Source organism: Amblyomma americanum, chromosome 9, assembly GCF_052857255.1.
Source record: "Amblyomma americanum isolate KBUSLIRL-KWMA chromosome 9, ASM5285725v1, whole genome shotgun sequence".
In the NCBI taxonomy this organism is placed as follows: Eukaryota; Metazoa; Arthropoda; class Arachnida; order Ixodida; family Ixodidae; genus Amblyomma; species Amblyomma americanum.
The window spans coordinates 105940961-105958475 of NC_135505.1; the positions used below are offsets into that span (position 1 = coordinate 105940961).

General features: G+C 44.7%; 1 protein-coding gene across 1 annotated transcript; it reads left to right on the top strand.

Annotated features, from left to right (window-relative positions):
- Window positions 1-859: 859 nt before the first annotated feature.
- LOC144103966 (15-hydroxyprostaglandin dehydrogenase [NAD(+)]-like) lies at window positions 860-17081 on the top strand. Its single transcript, XM_077636713.1, has 7 exons — window positions 860-1210; window positions 3389-3512; window positions 5581-5687; window positions 9137-9233; window positions 12529-12605; window positions 15664-15815; window positions 16843-17081. The coding sequence occupies exons 1-7, from the start codon at window positions 1115-1117 to the stop codon at window positions 16952-16954; spliced, it is 765 nt and encodes a 254-aa protein (XP_077492839.1). The 5' UTR covers window positions 860-1114; the 3' UTR covers window positions 16955-17081.
- The last annotated feature ends 434 nt before the right edge of the window (window positions 17082-17515 follow it).

Genomic DNA, 17515 nt, shown 5'->3' on the forward strand with positions numbered 1-17515 from the left:
GTTCGAATGGAAGAAAATTAACGAACGAATGACGAGGAGCACTTGCACTTGTCTAAGAGCCCCTGTTTATTGAAAACCAGAAACAAAATCGATCCCTTAGGCTTCCCGTATCTCTTTGATCTTTTTTATTTATCGGCATTTATCGCTCTTATTGTTATAGCCACAAGCATCCGACATATTATTGCGACTTCACTCATTAGAGAGCTGTCCTTTTAGAGTGTTAAGATTCGTTGCAATGGTGTTTTTCATGAAAGCTGCTCACGACGTCCTCGATTTGGATCCGCCTAACAGTTTTCATTGGCGGCAAAGCACTCAGCTCAGCCTGGGCGTGCATCTGGAAATGACATTGTGCAGACGAGCTGGGGAAGCCTGGAAGCTTGCTCTAAGCAAAGCAAAAGAAAAGTATCTGCTGGCGGGCTTTCCGAAATTTAGCCCGAGTCGTAAAAACGACACGTGCACGCCGGTTTATGTGTTCTGCGGGGAAACGCAGCAGATCCCCTAACGACCGTGAAAACACTGTGAGCTCCGAGCAGCCAACAATAACAGCAAACGTTTTTACCACTGGGGACACTGCTTACACAAGGCGCGCTGACTGCAGGCTCCTGCTGCCGGTTCAATAAACAAGGGACTACATGTTTAGACGGACACATCGTGCCGAAGGATACGGTTGGACTGTATGAACACACGGGCACGCGTTTGCTTTCCTGCTCAAAGCTACCATAGTGGGACAGACCCACGTGGAAGCGAACAGGCTCGAAAGAACCAATCACTGGACTTGTTGCCAAAGATTTATGTTTTGTTTTGGCAACACTGGACTTGTTGCCAAAGTTTATGTTTCGATCTGGCAGATGCCCCCGGAGCAACCGAAAAACTGTGGAAGCACGACTGGCATGCATAACACAGGGGCGATGAGCAGGGCTCGCAAGGCCAGCTGGTCAGAGTAAAGCTTCTTCAAGATTAATTTCTGGGTCCCACTCTAGGTCCTCAGTTCGCTGACCGCGGCGTTGTTTGGTGTATAAGAAGGAGGCCCTCTTCATCGAGGCGTTCAGAAACTTTGAGACTGACGACGACGGAGTAAGGTCCTAGGAACGAGCGGCGTCTCTAGATCCAGACCATGAAGGACCTCAAGGGAAAGGTGGCACTTGTGACGGGTGCTGCGACAGGTTTCGGCAAGGCTGTCGTGGATCTTCTCCTCGGGAAAGGATGCAAGGTGATGCGATTTGTTTTTATCTCACGTGTATTTCTACCCAATTTGTAATGTCGAACCAGTCGCACGCAGCATCATGCACCCCATTCTGAGATTATTAAAGTAAACAGATTCAGCGCCATACTTTTGGCGTCTGCGGTGTCGCGCGCGTACTAGAAATGTTCTATGCTCTTATACACATTGTGCATACCGTTCTTTCCGTCAAGTTTCGGAAAATTGCTCCACGTTTATGCCCTAGGGCGACTGGAAGTCTGTTCGCTCCCCATGCTTGTACGTACTTAAATCTTAATGAACAGTGCATCAAAAAGAGGTGATGTGAACAGTTTTAGATCTGTTCGCGTTGTCTAAACAAGCCTTTTCATCTCTGTGGCCCATCCAGTGCAAAGGTTTTATGATTTGCACAGCGATTCATTCTTTTTATTCCAATGTGCATTCTACTTCGCATGCATGTCAACACACACGCGGCAAAGTGCATTGCTGGCACGTTTTTGAGAGAAAGAACTATAACAAACTTGAGTATCTGACGTTAGAAGACTTTGCCAACTTTCCGGTCAACATCGTGATTAGGATAATTTGGTTTGGTTCGCGCTACAAAACAATGCTTCTGCGCAGGTTTGGCCAGAAGAGACTGAAAAAAAAACTGTTTGTCTGTTATTGCAGCTGCGACAGCGTCGTAGCTCTTTGTACACAGGAGCGAACGCTTTCCGAGCCAGCCACGCAATCAACCGTATTTTTTTTAAACTATAGATACATGCAAGACTTTTTCAGTCGTAAGCGTCTAACCATGCTTCATTTAAAGAGGCCGGTAGCTCCCGCGTCCGCCCGAAAGACAATAAGAAAAATTCTTAAAACTGCACAGCGCAATTGGTTCTCGCAATATAATGTGGTGAGCAGCCGAACGCTCCACCTCTGTGGTTCTTTTAAGACAGTAGAGACGAGATCCGTAAAAAAAGTTTGATAAAATCTCCGTTATCTTAGTGTCGCTCCTTGGCTACGGCTTCAGCGCGACGCTCTATATTCACTGAAAAAAAAAACAATCATAGTTGTTTTGAGATGTATCTAAGCATGACAAACAATGGTTCAGACTATTCTCTTTTCACGAATTCCGGAACTGTATACGTTGTCACTGATTTTACCAAAGCTTCGGCTACGGCCTGTTAGCGAGTAAGCGTGAAGGGTACACTTACAGCAGCTGCTCTTTATCGTGTAGACGGATGCTTTAAAAATCAAAGCAATGTGCACTAGCGTAAACAGCGCTCGTCGGATTGTTTATCTCAGATCGATGTTCCTTCTGACAAGGAATTCAGCCCGAGATCTGTGTTTCACTGCCTTCGGAAGTGCTCCTGATTCTCGAACGTCAGTAGTTATGAGCCTGGAACAATGCAAATGTTAGTGGGAAAAACACAATTTTAGATGGAATCACTTTAGGCGGCTGTCCAGATCTCTTGGAAGGCAAAAAATTATTGCAACTGCAATATATGTTGTCGTTATTGAGGCAATAAGCACATCAAATGTTCCCTGGATAGCATGTGCGCTGCCAAACCTCGGTCGGATGTCTGTACTACTAAACACGCTGCATAAATTCACTCCCATAAATTTGTGGGCAGTTGCTGGTTTGCTCGCCGGCATCTTTAAATGCAAAAGTATCCCGTGACAGTAGTGTTTGTGGGCCATTGTAAACCTGGCACCCAGTCTGGTCATGGGCACTGCACCCAAGAAAATTTTGTGATGGTTTCTAGTGGAAAAGGTATTGGCGCCATAACATGGACAGTTAGGTAAGGTGTCAACCGGTGATTTTGAAAACCTTCATTGCACACTGAACATAAATAACAAACAACACAATACAGCGCTGTCCTCTATGTGTATCATCGGTTAGCGTCGCATTTTTAAAAATAATTATCGGCACACGCCAAAACCTTTACGGGCATGCGTACTTTTCATTGCTGCGCAATTTAAGCGCGTGTACATCACGTTTTAATAAAGAGTATGCTGTAACCTGCAATTCTCAACAGACCGCACAATATTGTAACATCCTTTATTGGTCGATGGTCTCTTTATAAGCCGTAATACTTTTGTTTTCAAGATGCCCCTGTTCGTTCTGTTCTGAAACATTCGTAGAAATTTCATGCCTCCCGAAATGCCCTCATAATTAAAAACTGTTTCAATGAACTCCTTCTATAGGTTGCAATTTTGGACATAGACGGCGTCGTGGGCAAGCAGACGACTGCTGAGTTCCAGGCCAAATATGGAAAGGAAAGCTGCATCTTCCTGAGATGCGATGTCACGGACGACCAGGAGCTTGACGGTGAGATTCGTCTCCTTCAAAAAGAGATTGAAAAAAACAAAACACCCGCGTAGACTGTGCCTCCAGTAGTGAGAAATATGCGAAGTGCTGGAGAAACAATGCTCACAATAATGTTTTTACATTTTTGCATACCTCCTTCGAGTCGAAAATTTCATTTAGATCGATTGAAAACAACCCCTATTAAAGGTTACAGTGCTGACTGAAACGTAACGAAGTCCAAAGTTACAACGGTCCTCAGCCTTTCTCTCTAATCTTAAATCAGTGATAATAAATTAACGTAACTCTGGCTAAGGCTCATACGACGTTCAAAAGTGTCAAGACAGCGCATAGCCGCTTCGCTGAGTTGAGAATCGGTCCAAACTGGTTTTTCTTAGAAGTGAGAAATATATCTTTAGCGCCTGTCATAAGTCTGCTTGAGAGCCTGGGAGTTAGGTTGCTCTACAGAGGCTTTAAAAGAAACTTATTTCTCACTGCAGAAGACACGTTGCGGATTCCGCAGAACTCCACAACATAAGTAATACGCTGAAGTTAACTACACTGTTTCCTCTTGATGAATGAAGACGCACTGCATGGTCAATGTTAGAGTTGAAGTATATTTATTGTTGTTATTTATTATATTTATGCCAAGTGAACGAAAAGTTTCATCTCAGCCGCTTGCCAAGCAGCTTTTTATTGAAGTAATCGACCTTGCTTCTCATAAAGCTGGACTGCAGGGAGGAATCCTAGAAGGCGCAGTCTATTATTAAACCAATAATTTTGTACTCCTTTTCAGTGCTGACCTGCGATAACCTAATGCAGTAGATGAAGATATTCAGACTATAGCAGACTTTTTACAAAGAGATCGGTTACTGTAACATGAAATCACTCATATATTGTCGACGACAAAGTCTACATACGACAGGGCAATCAGACATTCCACAGGTTGGCAAAGTTAGTCAAGTACGGTTGAAGGGTTCTGCTCGCTCACTTGCTCGGGGCAAGGCATACCATTTAGCTTACCTTTAAATGCTGTATTCTTCACTCGAACTCGATACATCGAATTTACAGCCAGGCTACATTTACATGTTATGATCATATGCCAGCTGTTTACAGTGTGTTTATTCCTTCCCTTTAGGAGCCTTTCACCCCGCTTCAATCCCTTTTGCTAGCATATAAAAAGCAACCCTATTTAAAAACACTGTTTTGCGCCCGTAAGCTCCAAGCTAACTAACTAACCCAGCATTTCATGCATCTTGTTCACTGTAATCATTTCCACAGTGGAAAATTTCAGGTGCACATGCAGTGCCGCTATACCCTCTGAGCTTACCTCCCTTACTGCTTGAAATATTCACTCGAGGTATTCAATAGGTAATGGAAGGCGGAAAAAGAGGGGCCACACACGGACGCGCTAATTCAAATATTGAGCTAAAGTTTGAGAAAGTTCGTCCACCGGAAGGTTGTTTTAGAGTCCCTATCATCCACACATGTCGGGCTTGTTTACTAAGAGAAAAGGTTTTTACTATGTCATCTCCGCCACTTGTCTCTGACTTATACCACAAAATAATTTTCCTTTCGCACGCGTCATAAATGTGTCACTCGAATCATAACATGGCCAAAACAAATCTATTTTCTTGTCCAGCAGTCCTCAATTATTTTATTTCCGTATCTTAAATTGATATCTTGTGTATGGTCACATCTTGAATAGAACATTTGTATTCTTTGAGGCTACTCGGAGTTCTTTTATTAAGCACTGATATATCAGCTTACAACCGTATTGCACTTCACCTAAATACTGCTGCCGAGGCCAGGAATGGAAATGCTACCTGACTGTCAGCACTAGAACGAAGTGGACAAAGAGCCGCCACAGCTGGTCCGCGCAGTTTTTCTATGCGAAATCTAGGTTCGGAACTTTTCGCACCGGTTCCTGGCTTTTCAAGGTTTGGTACAGGAATGTGCACTCACATGTATTAGGAAAAAAGGCACAGATCAAAATGCGCAGCATTTTTGGCTTTATGCCTGTGTAAATACCCGCTGACAGCTACGCAATTGCAACACCCTTTGCTACATTTTTTTATAATGTTTCACACAGATTGCTTCTGCAGAACCCGAGCTCATTTCTGTGCTCTCGACATTGTGATCAACAATGCCGGCATAGCGGGAGAACCAAAGTGGAAGAAGATATTCGCCATCAACACTGTGAGTGTTTTTGTGAACTCCCCATTGCCACTCCCCCCCCCCCCCCGCAAAAAAAAAAAAACGCGAGAAATTATGACCGAAGAGAAAAAGGAAACTGCGATATGAAAGAGAGGGATATGGGCCAGACGCTTCGCAAATGTCTGTAGTACGTTAGACCAAAAACTGATACAAATCAGAAGAGAGAGAGAAGCGAGAAAAAAAATGCCGCTATAATTCAGAAGGGAATAAAAGACCTCCTTTCCTTCTTTCCTGGTTTGTACGTTGGAGTGACAAGCGGCTGCATTTGTTTTGCGACAACACCGTTTTGACTAAGCCCAGAGGTGTAAACTATATTGGCCATTAAAAAATTAAGTTTGAAAACTTCTGCCTCCCCACAACAAAGCAAAATACTTTATGCGAGCAGGCATACTGTCGCTATAAAAAAAGAAATTGGGTGTTTTTTTTTATATACGGAGAGAAGCGGTACGTAATGTTAAGAGTGGCATCTGTTTCTAGTTGTTGAGATTTAGTTTGAGCTCGCAAGGAAATGTAGAGGTGCGCACCTAAGTAAAGTTAGCAGGCTACATCGTTCTAAGAACAATCACGCCTTCCCTATCTGAAATGAAGAAACATTGTTTCTTTAAGAGAAAGCGCACTAGCGTTCACTACAAATGTGCACACACATTAGCTGGCAGTTTCAATTAGGCAACACGTGAAGGAATATGCGAAGGAATATAGGTACATGCGAAGGAGATATGTTGCACATGTATTTGCTGCACAGCGCTACCAGTGATATATCAGTATATCGTGCGAGAACAGGTGGTGATCGTGTTTTCTTGCAAAATGCCGCCTTCCCTGAATTTCCATGCACATCTTGCTGTCGGCATTTTGTCTGCACATGCAGTCGTTTGGTATTCTGACCTGTGGTGTAGTGTTCAGGGCTGAAGTTGCGACGAACCCTGTGTGAACAAGGGTGAAGCCATGGGACTGCAGCAAAGCCAGCTTGCCGAACTTGGCTACAGTTCAGATTATGTAAAGAAAGTACGCATGGCCAGCAAATTGAGGCTAAAATGTAAGCGGCCATTAGCAAAACAAAAATTCACAGAAGTTAGCAGCCACCGCACAGGGGGAGTATTAGTAAATATTTTCCATAGAAAAAGAAAGTGCATTTTGAACGTTCATTTACTCAGTTATAATTTTATGTGCAGAAAAACACATATACATGAAGATGCATTGGACATATACCTTTTCGCTTTTTTACTCAGCCACATAAAATGCGGCGCAAAAAAATTACGATCTGAAATTTTTGCAGTAATCTTTTTCACCTTTTCTGCGCCTGTATATGAGAAATTTGCTGTTGGCAGGCTGTCACTAGCATCAGGTCTAAAGAATGAGAACGATCAGATACTGCCTAGCTTAGACAAATTTCGGTGGCGGGTTGGGGCGACCACAACGTCCACCACGCCTCTTTCTCTGTCGAAGATTTAGATGTTTAAAAAAAAACGTATTTACGTCTCCTCAGTTGTTTAGTGAATAAAGTTCAAAAATGCAGCCCACATTGATCGGCACCCCTCACGGAGCCGCCTCTTCAAAGACTTACCCATAAATCCTTTCTTATCGTACGAGCATGTGGCAGAGCAGTTCGATGTTAGAGGCACTGCAGGGGCGCTCAGCGCCTGCGAATTCTTTCTTAGGGTACCCACATCTTCCGGTACAATACGCCGTAGCGCACCAGGAACGGACTTCCGGTATTCTGCTACTGCCTACACTATTAAGCGTACAACGCGCGAATAGAAGGCGTGGTCCGTGCGACGCAAATGCTAGCCATGCGGCTGCACCCGTTGGGAGTGTTTATTCCGAACGTGTTTATCGCCACGTGCCGTGAACCGACTGCTGTTTCTGTCGTGGGGGGACGGGCGGAGAGGGAGCGCCAACGGCTTCGAGAAGCGCATCGCCGCGCCCGACGCATCATCGCGCGCCTCAGAGAGAGCCGTAAAGCGCTGCACCCCTCACTCATACGGGCTCTCGCAGAGGAGCGTTCGTAGAAGTACGCAGCCTGCCGGGAATAGCACGGCGCAATGGGCTGGTGCGTGAGCAGCGTAGGGTGGAGTAGTAAGGTTGCGTCTGCGCCTGGGATAAGCGCTGTCGCCTAGTGCACACGAGCCCACATGCAGGCTTTATACCATCTTTTTTAAAAGCATGGCGGTTGTTATGGGAAGCATAGACAGTGATGCAGTAGCGGCTTCCATCTTCCATCAAGGGGTCAATACTAGGGGAGTATCTGATGAATATGCAGTGAGACAGAATTTTTATGACCCGGAAACAAACTTCGGACCAGGTCGAAGTTTTTTTTTAACTACGAAGTTTCTGTGAAACCTGCATAGCTTTTCTGTGTAGCCGTATGACTGCGCTTTCTGGATGCTAATCAATAATCATTCCCTTATTACAACTGTACTCCACCTAGAGGAATTCTCCTGAATATTGCACTAAATATAAAACAAAAACGTGGGGAAAAGAAGAAGGCGGAGAGAGGAAGAACAAATGAAATGAAATTAAAAACAGGACCAATGCTGGGTTCAATTGATAGTGTCCCGTTGGTTTTTGAGCAAATTACTTCGTCTAAATTTGTCACTCCATTTCTCAACGGCAGATGAAGGGCATAGCCGTTGTTCGACAATATTCGCCTCGTGTTTTCGTACTGTATGCCTGTAATTCTTTATCTCGAACTTACAGACACCGTCGGTGTGCCTGTGGTAACTGACGATTAGGAAGTGGCATGTGAAGGCCCGCTTAGGATTAGGAATTACACCCCTCTAAGCTAATCTTTTCCGTTTTGTTTGAAAGCACTAAGTGTATGAGTGTGGCTCTCACAAACCATTCTAACGGCTCTAACCTAACGCTATCTCACCAGTGGTCGGTACGACGAAAAAAATCGCGTGGCCTATCTGGACGTGGAAAACAAGATGCACATGATACGGGGTGCAGGTTCTCTCAAGACTGTGTTTAGTGTGGTAATGACGTTGAGCTGAGCTTTATTTCTGTAGGCGTTAAAATTTTATGGCGGGTTGGGAGGATGGGATTTGTAACAGTTTATAAGCTTTAACACAATGTCAAAGATTCCACAGCTATTGTCATGGTTTACCCTGTGCCAAAGCGCAGGTGCCGCATAGTCTTTTTGCGCAAACGCATGGCATATGAAGTGCCACAAATCACCATACCAACGTCACAAAGCAGCCTGGATAAACTTGGCTTGTAGCACTGAGGCCAATAGGCAACTTCTGCCGCATACTTGACCACTTTCACCGTACCGTCGCAAGCTTGAAATCTTATTACTGTTGAGCTATAGGATCTATGAAAAAGATTTCGCACATGTTCCTTTTGGCGCTTTTGCATTATCTGTCTGATGTTCCCTGGTGCAATCACAGTTCTGCGCGTTGAACTGACATCATTGCGAAATGTGCACTTCGCAGCAAGCTGTATTCTGTGGCATACTCCTCGGCTTCAAGTACATGGGGAAAGACAACGGGCAGAAAGGTGGACACATTATCAACGTTGCCTCAAACTCAGGTGAGCATGAGATAGATGCCTTAAAGCAGCGACTCGGATTTCAGCCGTGTTCGTGCGTAAAGGGAATGCAAGTTTATTCCTTGCGTGCCACTTAAGTTGCAAATATATTCTGCCACGCAAATTTGCGCGACGTCCTTAAAGGCAGAAGTGCAACAAAACTTGAGGAAAAAAGGGGGCAGGCGATTTGTGTTTACCTACGGAGCCTATATGATCGCCGGTGAATATAGTCAGTCATTCAACAGCTATGCTTCAAGCCAACAAGGGGCTTTCATCAGAGCAAAGTACTCCATAATTTCAGCATTGGTGCCAGCTGTAGGGTTAGCAAACACTACACTTTTTAAAAAATGTTTCTAACCTGCAAGTTCCTTTTAGGTACGTACAAGGAAATGGAAATGCCTTCAATCTATCTCTGAACGGAGCGTCCGGCAATCAGACGCTAACATAAGCGAGTTTGTTATGAATAATTCTTGTTTCAAGTTATTGTGTTCAATGGCGTAGCAAAAACCTAGTCCTTCCGAAGGCATTCTCTGAGAATAATTTTTTTCTCCTTTCTTATTTCTTCTCTTTCTTAAGAGCTATATAATTTTGAGTCATTTTTTCCAACCAATCTGTAGACGGAAGGCAAAACGCTCCATTTTCCAGCATTGAGTCCCAGATGTTGCCAATATCTCAATTTTTTTAGTTTTATGTGTTTCATTTTTTTCTACATCTCTGTGTGTTTTCAGTGGTATCTGTGTCCTTATTTGTTTTTTTTACAGTCACGGTGCAAATGGAAACATTAAGGTGCCTTACATAATCTTCTCAGCCATCCACAACGTTGCTGAGAACATAACACGAGAGGACATTGGGGGGAAATTCCGAGATCAGAGATTTGAAGCTTCAAGGATCTGCTGTGGCCTTACATACTACACGCACTGCCCCTCCTTCCCCAATTCCCGCTTGAACTGGCCTCTGGTTATACCTGGTAAAGCTATTAACAACTGATACGGGCACCACGCAAGGTCGTCGAAGGCACATTCGCTCCGTATGCTCACTGCACAAACATCCCGCTCCACTGCTCGGCTTTTTGACGTTTCCTGCTACCTGAATTGGCAGGCCGTAGCTCGAGGTACGGAGCACGACAGGCGGCAATGTCGGTTGCGAGGACACTTCAAGCATTCGCCTGTACGCCACGCCCCATGTTATTCTGGTTTCAGCCCGCACAAGGGCCTTCATGAGACCTACTTGCGCCCCAGGTTTTCCTGCTTAATATAGACTCCGCCTCCCAACACTTGATGTATAAGGTTTATGAGCTACGCCGCTGAGCAGCACATTTAAAAAATAGCAGAAGTTTTCCGTTTGAAATTAGATTGTCGCAGTGCAACAGCTGCGAGCGATCGGAAAACGAAACACCTTTTGTGTTTCGTGAATGCAGTTCGAAATATTTTTACATACTGGTGCCGCAGCCGTGCAGTCAGGAAAACAGCGAAGAGGGCTGTCAAGACAAACTGTTCAATCGGCTGACCCGTGCCCATGGAGAACTCAAAGACTTGGCGGTGGTCATAGCAACAAGTGTGCTGGATGTCCGTCAAAATGAATCTTCGCCGCCGTCGGCCACACTCAGTTTAGGTCTGGCTAAGAAATTTCGAGATAAATACCCGAAGGCAGCTACAACAATCTCGAAAAATGTAGAAGCGAAATAATGTGGGGGCGATCATTCGAGATAAGCCTGGTCGATTCTCGCGTCATAAACGATGTACATAGGAACGTGCCTGCGAGACTTTCAGCATGAACAAACGTAAGTACAAAGTTTCACAGCATTACACCACTCCAAAAGAAGCATAATCCAGATGCTTTACAACAAAAAGAAAGATGTGGAAAAAATAAGCACTGAGAATGCAAACACAAAGAGTTCGTTAGAATTCCTAGTAAGGGTTCAGGCGCACAGTATGCTCAACTCCTGAGCATGAACGGCGACCGTGAGATGCTGTGACTCCATCGGGGACTACCTCGTAGTCAAGTTCTCTGCTTCGACGAAGATTCTTGTACGGGCTGAAGCAGCAGCGCAAAATCTTTTCAATGAGTCCACGGCGTCGAATGGGCATCCACAACCCCACATGCCCACCAAGCCTGCATTTTTTTGTGTTGGCAGATATTGTAGTATCGGGCATTGATGCGCTGTTGGTCATTGACCAGCAGCCGGGCAGGTCGTCGGGCCTCTCCAGCACCCTGAATACACGGTTATTTAAAATGTTGAGAAAGGTCGCAAGATTGTACCCAGGCTGCGGCGGCCAAATTTTACTTGAAAAAAGATGTAGCGCAAACGAGACGAGCATGGCAGGGAGACACGACAAAGATGAACGCTACTAACAACTGGCTTTATTTTCCGTAATAGATATCAATATATAGCTGGACACATCACATCGCATGCGCACACGACACTAGGGCGGCGCTGGGCTTCTTGACAGAAAAAAGAGAAAAAGAAGAACGGGAGGAAAAAGAAAAAGGGGACAATTTGATTACATATCTACAGTCGCACAAAGAAAGAGTACCAAAATGCATCATCTGCGAAAAAAGGAAAGGGGGGCATATTTTGATCGAGGAGAAATGCCAGAACACCAGTGTGCTTTGCGCTGTCAGTATGCAAGTTATTCAAAATTAACAAGGAGCCCTCGACTACGGTGCGTCTTGCAATGCATGGGCAGCTTTGGGGCAACACTTGCTACGTGGCTATTGGCCTTCCGTAATTCGGACAACGAGCGCAAGGAACAAAACGCTCCCGTCTGTGTCGTCCTCTTTTCCCGTAGTCGGTTCCGTTCTTTGTACTGGCCCATCAAATGGTTTGAGACACTGAACCGCACATACCATACCTTACCATACCATATCATACCATACCATACCATACCATACCATACATATCATACGGTACCATACCAAAATTTTCGCAAAGGGATTGACTAAACTTCAGCGCTGCATCCACATAAGCTATAAGCTACGGCACCAGTCCTATAGAAAAAATAAAAGGCCAAGTATGCATATGGAGTCCTAAATTTTGTGACTGAATCATGGAGGCACTTAATGCAGACTTCGGTGAGTACGCGTTTTTTTTTTATTTCCTTGCTTCGTAAGCGTAGATGGGCTGGTGTGCCCCTAGAGTTTTCATGCTAGTTGGGAATTTTTCGGGTCTTAAACGATCGAATTTCTACTCCTGCATTTTGGATGTGAACATTTCAATAGTTTAGTTCATTTTTTGCAGCTGCTAATTTCATACTTATTCCGTTTTCTTACTTTTCTCTAACTCCGGACACTTGTCCAGGCTTGCAGGTAATGGAGACCATCCCTGCGTACAATGCTTCCAAGACGGCTGTGGTGGCCATGACTAGGGCTTTTGGGGTGAGTACGAACAATGGCGCGTTTGTCACACACTGAGTAGTCCAACACTTTTATGTTATTTTTATGTTCTCATTTTATGATGCACTGCACCCGTCTCTGGTAGGCAGGATACATGTGAAGGAAGAAAAAAATATATGCATATAAATCACAGAGACGGGTGCAGAATGCTTCACCATTTTTGACCTTAATGCCATATATTATTCCGATACGCCCCCTTATTCATTGCCCCTTGCGCGGGTCCTTAAGACCTATTAAATGATGATGATGATGACGACGACGATGATGAAGTTCGTCAATCGCATGTAAACGCGACTTGTCAAGTGCGTTAGTTGTTTAATGCATTTACGTTCTATCACTGTTGTCGTGACAACTTCAATATCAGTATTTAGCATGTGAACAACCACATTTCTTTTCCTGAAAATCAGGCGAAAAATATTTGAACAATTTTACCTTCTTCAGTACAAAGCAACGATTTAGAATATTCCCGTGCCGTTTACAATTTTATTTTGTGGGTTCGAACTACTGTACGTGATCATATAGATTATTTCTTTTATCAGCTGTAGCGTTTGCGAGACCCACTCCAACATGTCTCCAACCACATCGCTCAAACATCTCACATATTTATTTTTAATTTTTTCTGCACCATTTCATGTATAAACACGTAGAACTGCTACGTCTTTATGCTGGTATATTCGTGTGTTTAGCATCAGTAGAGCTTTTAAAAAGCCCCTCATTTATAACTTATTTCAAAGACTCTGTAATACTCTGAAGGTTTTTTTCAGAACGCGAACTATAAGCGAATTCATTAGCGTTTCGTGCCCTTAGTTATTATAGTTATACTTATAGAATTACAACAAGATGCGCACGGAACCAACCAATCCACTGATATTTAGAAACGTATGCTTACAAAGAAACATGCAAGCGGCGGTAAGCTGCAAAGGCAAATAGAGAAGTGCTTGATCCCCGGTACTGATCTGGCTCTCATTTAAAATTAACAATATGAAGAACTAAAAGGATCGAATCCTGACCGGAGCGGACCCGTTTCTAGGGAAGCGAAATGCAAAAACGCCTTATGTTTTACATTCTTAGTGCACGTTAGAAAAGCCCCCTCAGATACCGCGCCTCCGTCAGATGAGGTGTACCCTAATGATGATAGCTCTTTTCACCTCATTATCATAATTACTATTATCATCAGTGTAATTTAAACAATAAGTTTCGCTTGATGTTCTGTTTGAAAACAGGAAAATAACGCGAAGCTTTCGTTAAACTTAGCCGTCCCACGGAGCCTGAGAAGCTTTGAGTTGTTAAACACCGCTAACCCAAACCGTTTTTCCGGGTAAAACAAGGAATGCAAACAAAAATAACTTTGTTTAATCCAGAACCTAAAAATGGCTGCAATGAAACTTTGTATAACCGCTCGCTTTTCCGAAAAGTGGCTAAAATAAGCTAAGCCACAAAGTAGCTGAATCGGCGGGCACGCTACAAGTCGCAACGGGGTCAAGATGAACCCAAACCTCTGCTAATGCTTCGGCGGCGTCTTTTTTAAGACCGACGCCAAGAAAACGTACTATAAATACCAGCCCTGCATGAGCACCCTAGCTCCGCGCTCCACGGTGGGTGGCGTACGGGCGGCGTTGCTTCTCATTAACCTCCTTGGCTACCCTTTTATTTCCCCATATTTCATCCGTTTTCTTCATATTTAGTTTTGTTTCTCCTCAGCTATTCCTTCCCCGCGGACCCCCCGGACGTGGCGAAGGCCTTTCGATTGAGATCTCAGCTGACGCTCGCGCTAGACTGGGACGTGGTATGAGCGCGTGCTGCTTCTTGACGCAGTGCGCCAGCGCAGACAGGGAAGGCACCGGATATACATAAATACTTGGGCCGCGAGCTGCAGCTGAGACTGCGGTCGATGACAACCGTATTTGATCCTGACTGAACGAGTAGGAAAGGGTAGTTGGCAGGCTGGCCGGAGTAAAGAAGAATGTACCACGTCTGAAGGAAGGATTGCGCCAGGAAGCAAGTGGAGTAGGCTCATAACCGGCCCGGGAAATATTTACATATGCATGGAAAGGGCACGTCGATGTGAGCAACACTGTAGATTCGGACATCCGTATGAAATTTGGTGTCAAGTTACATAATAATGTTCATATATATTCTAGCCCGGAGATCGTTCGACAACTGGTTATGCCAGGAGAAACAAGCTTAGTAAACGAAGCAAAATGAAATGCTCAAACTGTCTGCCGTAGGGTACAACATACCCTGAGTTGCAGTCACTCTGAGGAATACCTGGACCCCCGGAGCAGTTCGTGCGATCACGAGGATGTTGCATAGAGCGGATGCTACCGGTTCATTTCCAATTGCGGCACACTACACCGATACTGACATCAGTCGCCAGAGAAGCTTCCTGATAAACCATTAATGAAAAACAAGAAATGATGTATACTCACCCGCACAGATTCCTTGTTAGCTTTGAACTCCAATCGCTTGTAGTGAGGGCTAAGCACAGATCTGAACTCCAGAGTTTACTTTCTGGTTTGTTAGAATGTTATACTGTTAGGTAGGGGGGCAGACACACTGGAGAGATTCTTACGTGCTCATGAAATTCGGGAGAGCCTGGAATCTGTGCCGTTTGGGGTAGGCGTTCTCATATGTTGGACGCAGTTGCTGGGCTACGTTGCCTTGTGTTTTTTTTTTTCTGGAGAGCTTTTCTGTCGACACGTTTTTGCCTTCTACGCCACTGTCAGGGAAGACTTCGATGGATGGCCCCCACGCACCTATTTTTTTAAACAGACTGTTGCTAGAATAGATGGCTTAGAAATAGACTTGTGTGCTTCATTTTCACGTTGAAAGTATAAGCCTTTTGGTGATACAATATAAATGGTTGAGAAAATATAGAAACGTTTGAAGGAAAATTAAGTTACTCCTAGTTCTGAACATACTGCTGTTAAGCTTCAAATCTGGCTGTATTGCTCCGTTCAATTGGAAGAGAAAAGTGTATCAGTGCCAATAAAACAATAGAAAGCAATAATGTTGCTGTTTTTTGGTTTATGACGCACAGACTGACCTTTATTTCAACCGCCACGGCGTCAGAGTGAACTGTATCTGTCCCGAGCCTATGAACACGCCCATGTGGTGGGGCATATCTGCGTTCTGCAAGACGCGCGAAGAATGCACCCCTATGGCCTTGGACTTCGACAAGCGCGTCATGCCGTAAGTATCGTGCCGTTTCGTGGTTTTCTTACGTCCTCTCCTTCCAAACAGAGAGGCTACCGCAAAGAAACCCTTGTAGTCAAGTGTTGTCGGTTGTACTCCCTGCCTTAAGCGTTGTGAGTCTGCAAAGTGGCGAAAGATTTGGTTTTCCTAACATCTGAAGGCCTGGATGCTCGGCATTTGACCCTTGATAGGGTAGTCGACCATTGACTGCATGGTCCGAATTTAATGTATTTTCTTCATTCCTTAGTATTTCAATACCGTAAGCTAAAGAAAGCTGGGATAAGATACCACAATGTGCACAATGCGAGGCTGAATATTTTTTCATTGATTTTGAGTCAGTACTCTAGTTTAAAATTTTTTTAAAACCCCTGTAAACGCTAGAAGATGTAAATTGCATGTTTTCGCAACTATATACGTCTGAACACATGCTTGTTCTGGAAATAATCTGTTATGTGTTCCCATCCAGAACAGCAGTGGGCCTAACGCCAACTGTTTTTTTTTTTGTGTGGGGGGAGGGGGGGGGGGGGGGGGTCTTGTGAATGAAAACCAACAGAGGCGCCCAAGATTCTTGTTGATTTGGCGCGACTAAAGCCCGCAGACCAGCAACGTCGAGATTAAAGGGCGCTCCTTGCTGTCATCTTTATCATCTTCATTGGTTTATGGTTTATGGGGGTTTAACGTCCCAAAGCGACTCAGGCTATGAGAGACGCCGTAGTGAAGGGCTCCAGAAATTACGACCACCTGGAGTTATTTGACGTGCACTGACATCGCACAGCACACGGGCCTCTAGAATTTCGCCTCCATCGAAATTCGACCACCGCGGCCGGGATCGAATCCTCGTCTTTCGAGCCGAACGCCGTAGCCACACTGCCACCGCGTAGGCCTTTATCATCTTGTTTAAGTGATGCGAAAAACATAAACTGTTATTAACTTACAAGCTTGATAACTTAACGTAAAAGTTTAACTTAACAAAAAAACCATACGTGAGGTTCTTCTTCAGTTGTTTTTCTACTCTTTGTTTCAGTGTCGAGCGTGTCGCCAAAGGGATAGTGAAGATTTTGGAAGACGACAGAAATGGCGCCGCACTGACGGCCTACCACAACGAGGAGCAGAAGTACTTCGAATTTCCCAACTGAATTAGTTTGCAGCAGCGATAAGCGTAGTCTCATTAGATCGGTGTTTATGCTGTAGTTACGGCACAACAGTTTGTTGAGCAGTAACATGCAACACAAACTGACAGCTGAATAAAAATTTAGAAAAGTATTTTTTGGACCTTTAGAAACTAGCGATTGCCATTTGGCACGACAGCATGGTGTCTTTGCCTCAGATGGTCGACATTCGACTTTGCTGAAGCTCGGGAAAGAGCACTGGCTGGGCTTGATGTCGGCGAGCGGACTTCACGTGATACGAAAGGTAAGTAAAGGCGAATAGAAAGCGAAATTATTTACAACTGCCCAAAGGTCGGAATGTGAGAGGCAGTGCACACTATGCCCTCTTCTCAGAGAGCCAATCAGGTGATTGTTCGCGAGAATACAGCATCAATAAACCTTTCCCGGCCTACGTCATAAACGCACGTGTTGCTGGTCCGATGGGCAAAACATGCTCCGTACCGAGCTGGCTCTCACCGGGAGAAGAAAGGCTGCGAAGCATCTCGAATCGGGGAACAAAGGCGGCGGCGGAGCACTCGACACCAGCAA

What these genes read in the sequence shown, in the direction of transcription:
- LOC144103966 (XM_077636713.1), top strand. Translation starts at nt 1,115, where the DNA reads ATGAAGGACCTCAAGGGAAAGGTGGCACTTGTGACGGGTGCTGCGACA. An exon ending in TCCTCGGGAAAGGATGCAAG is followed by an intron (nt 1,211 to 3,388) that starts GTGATGCGATTT and finishes CTCCTTCTATAG; the next exon opens with GTTGCAATTTTGGACATAGA. An exon ending in TTCGACAAGCGCGTCATGCC is followed by an intron (nt 15,816 to 16,842) that starts GTAAGTATCGTG and finishes TCTTTGTTTCAG; the next exon opens with TGTCGAGCGTGTCGCCAAAG.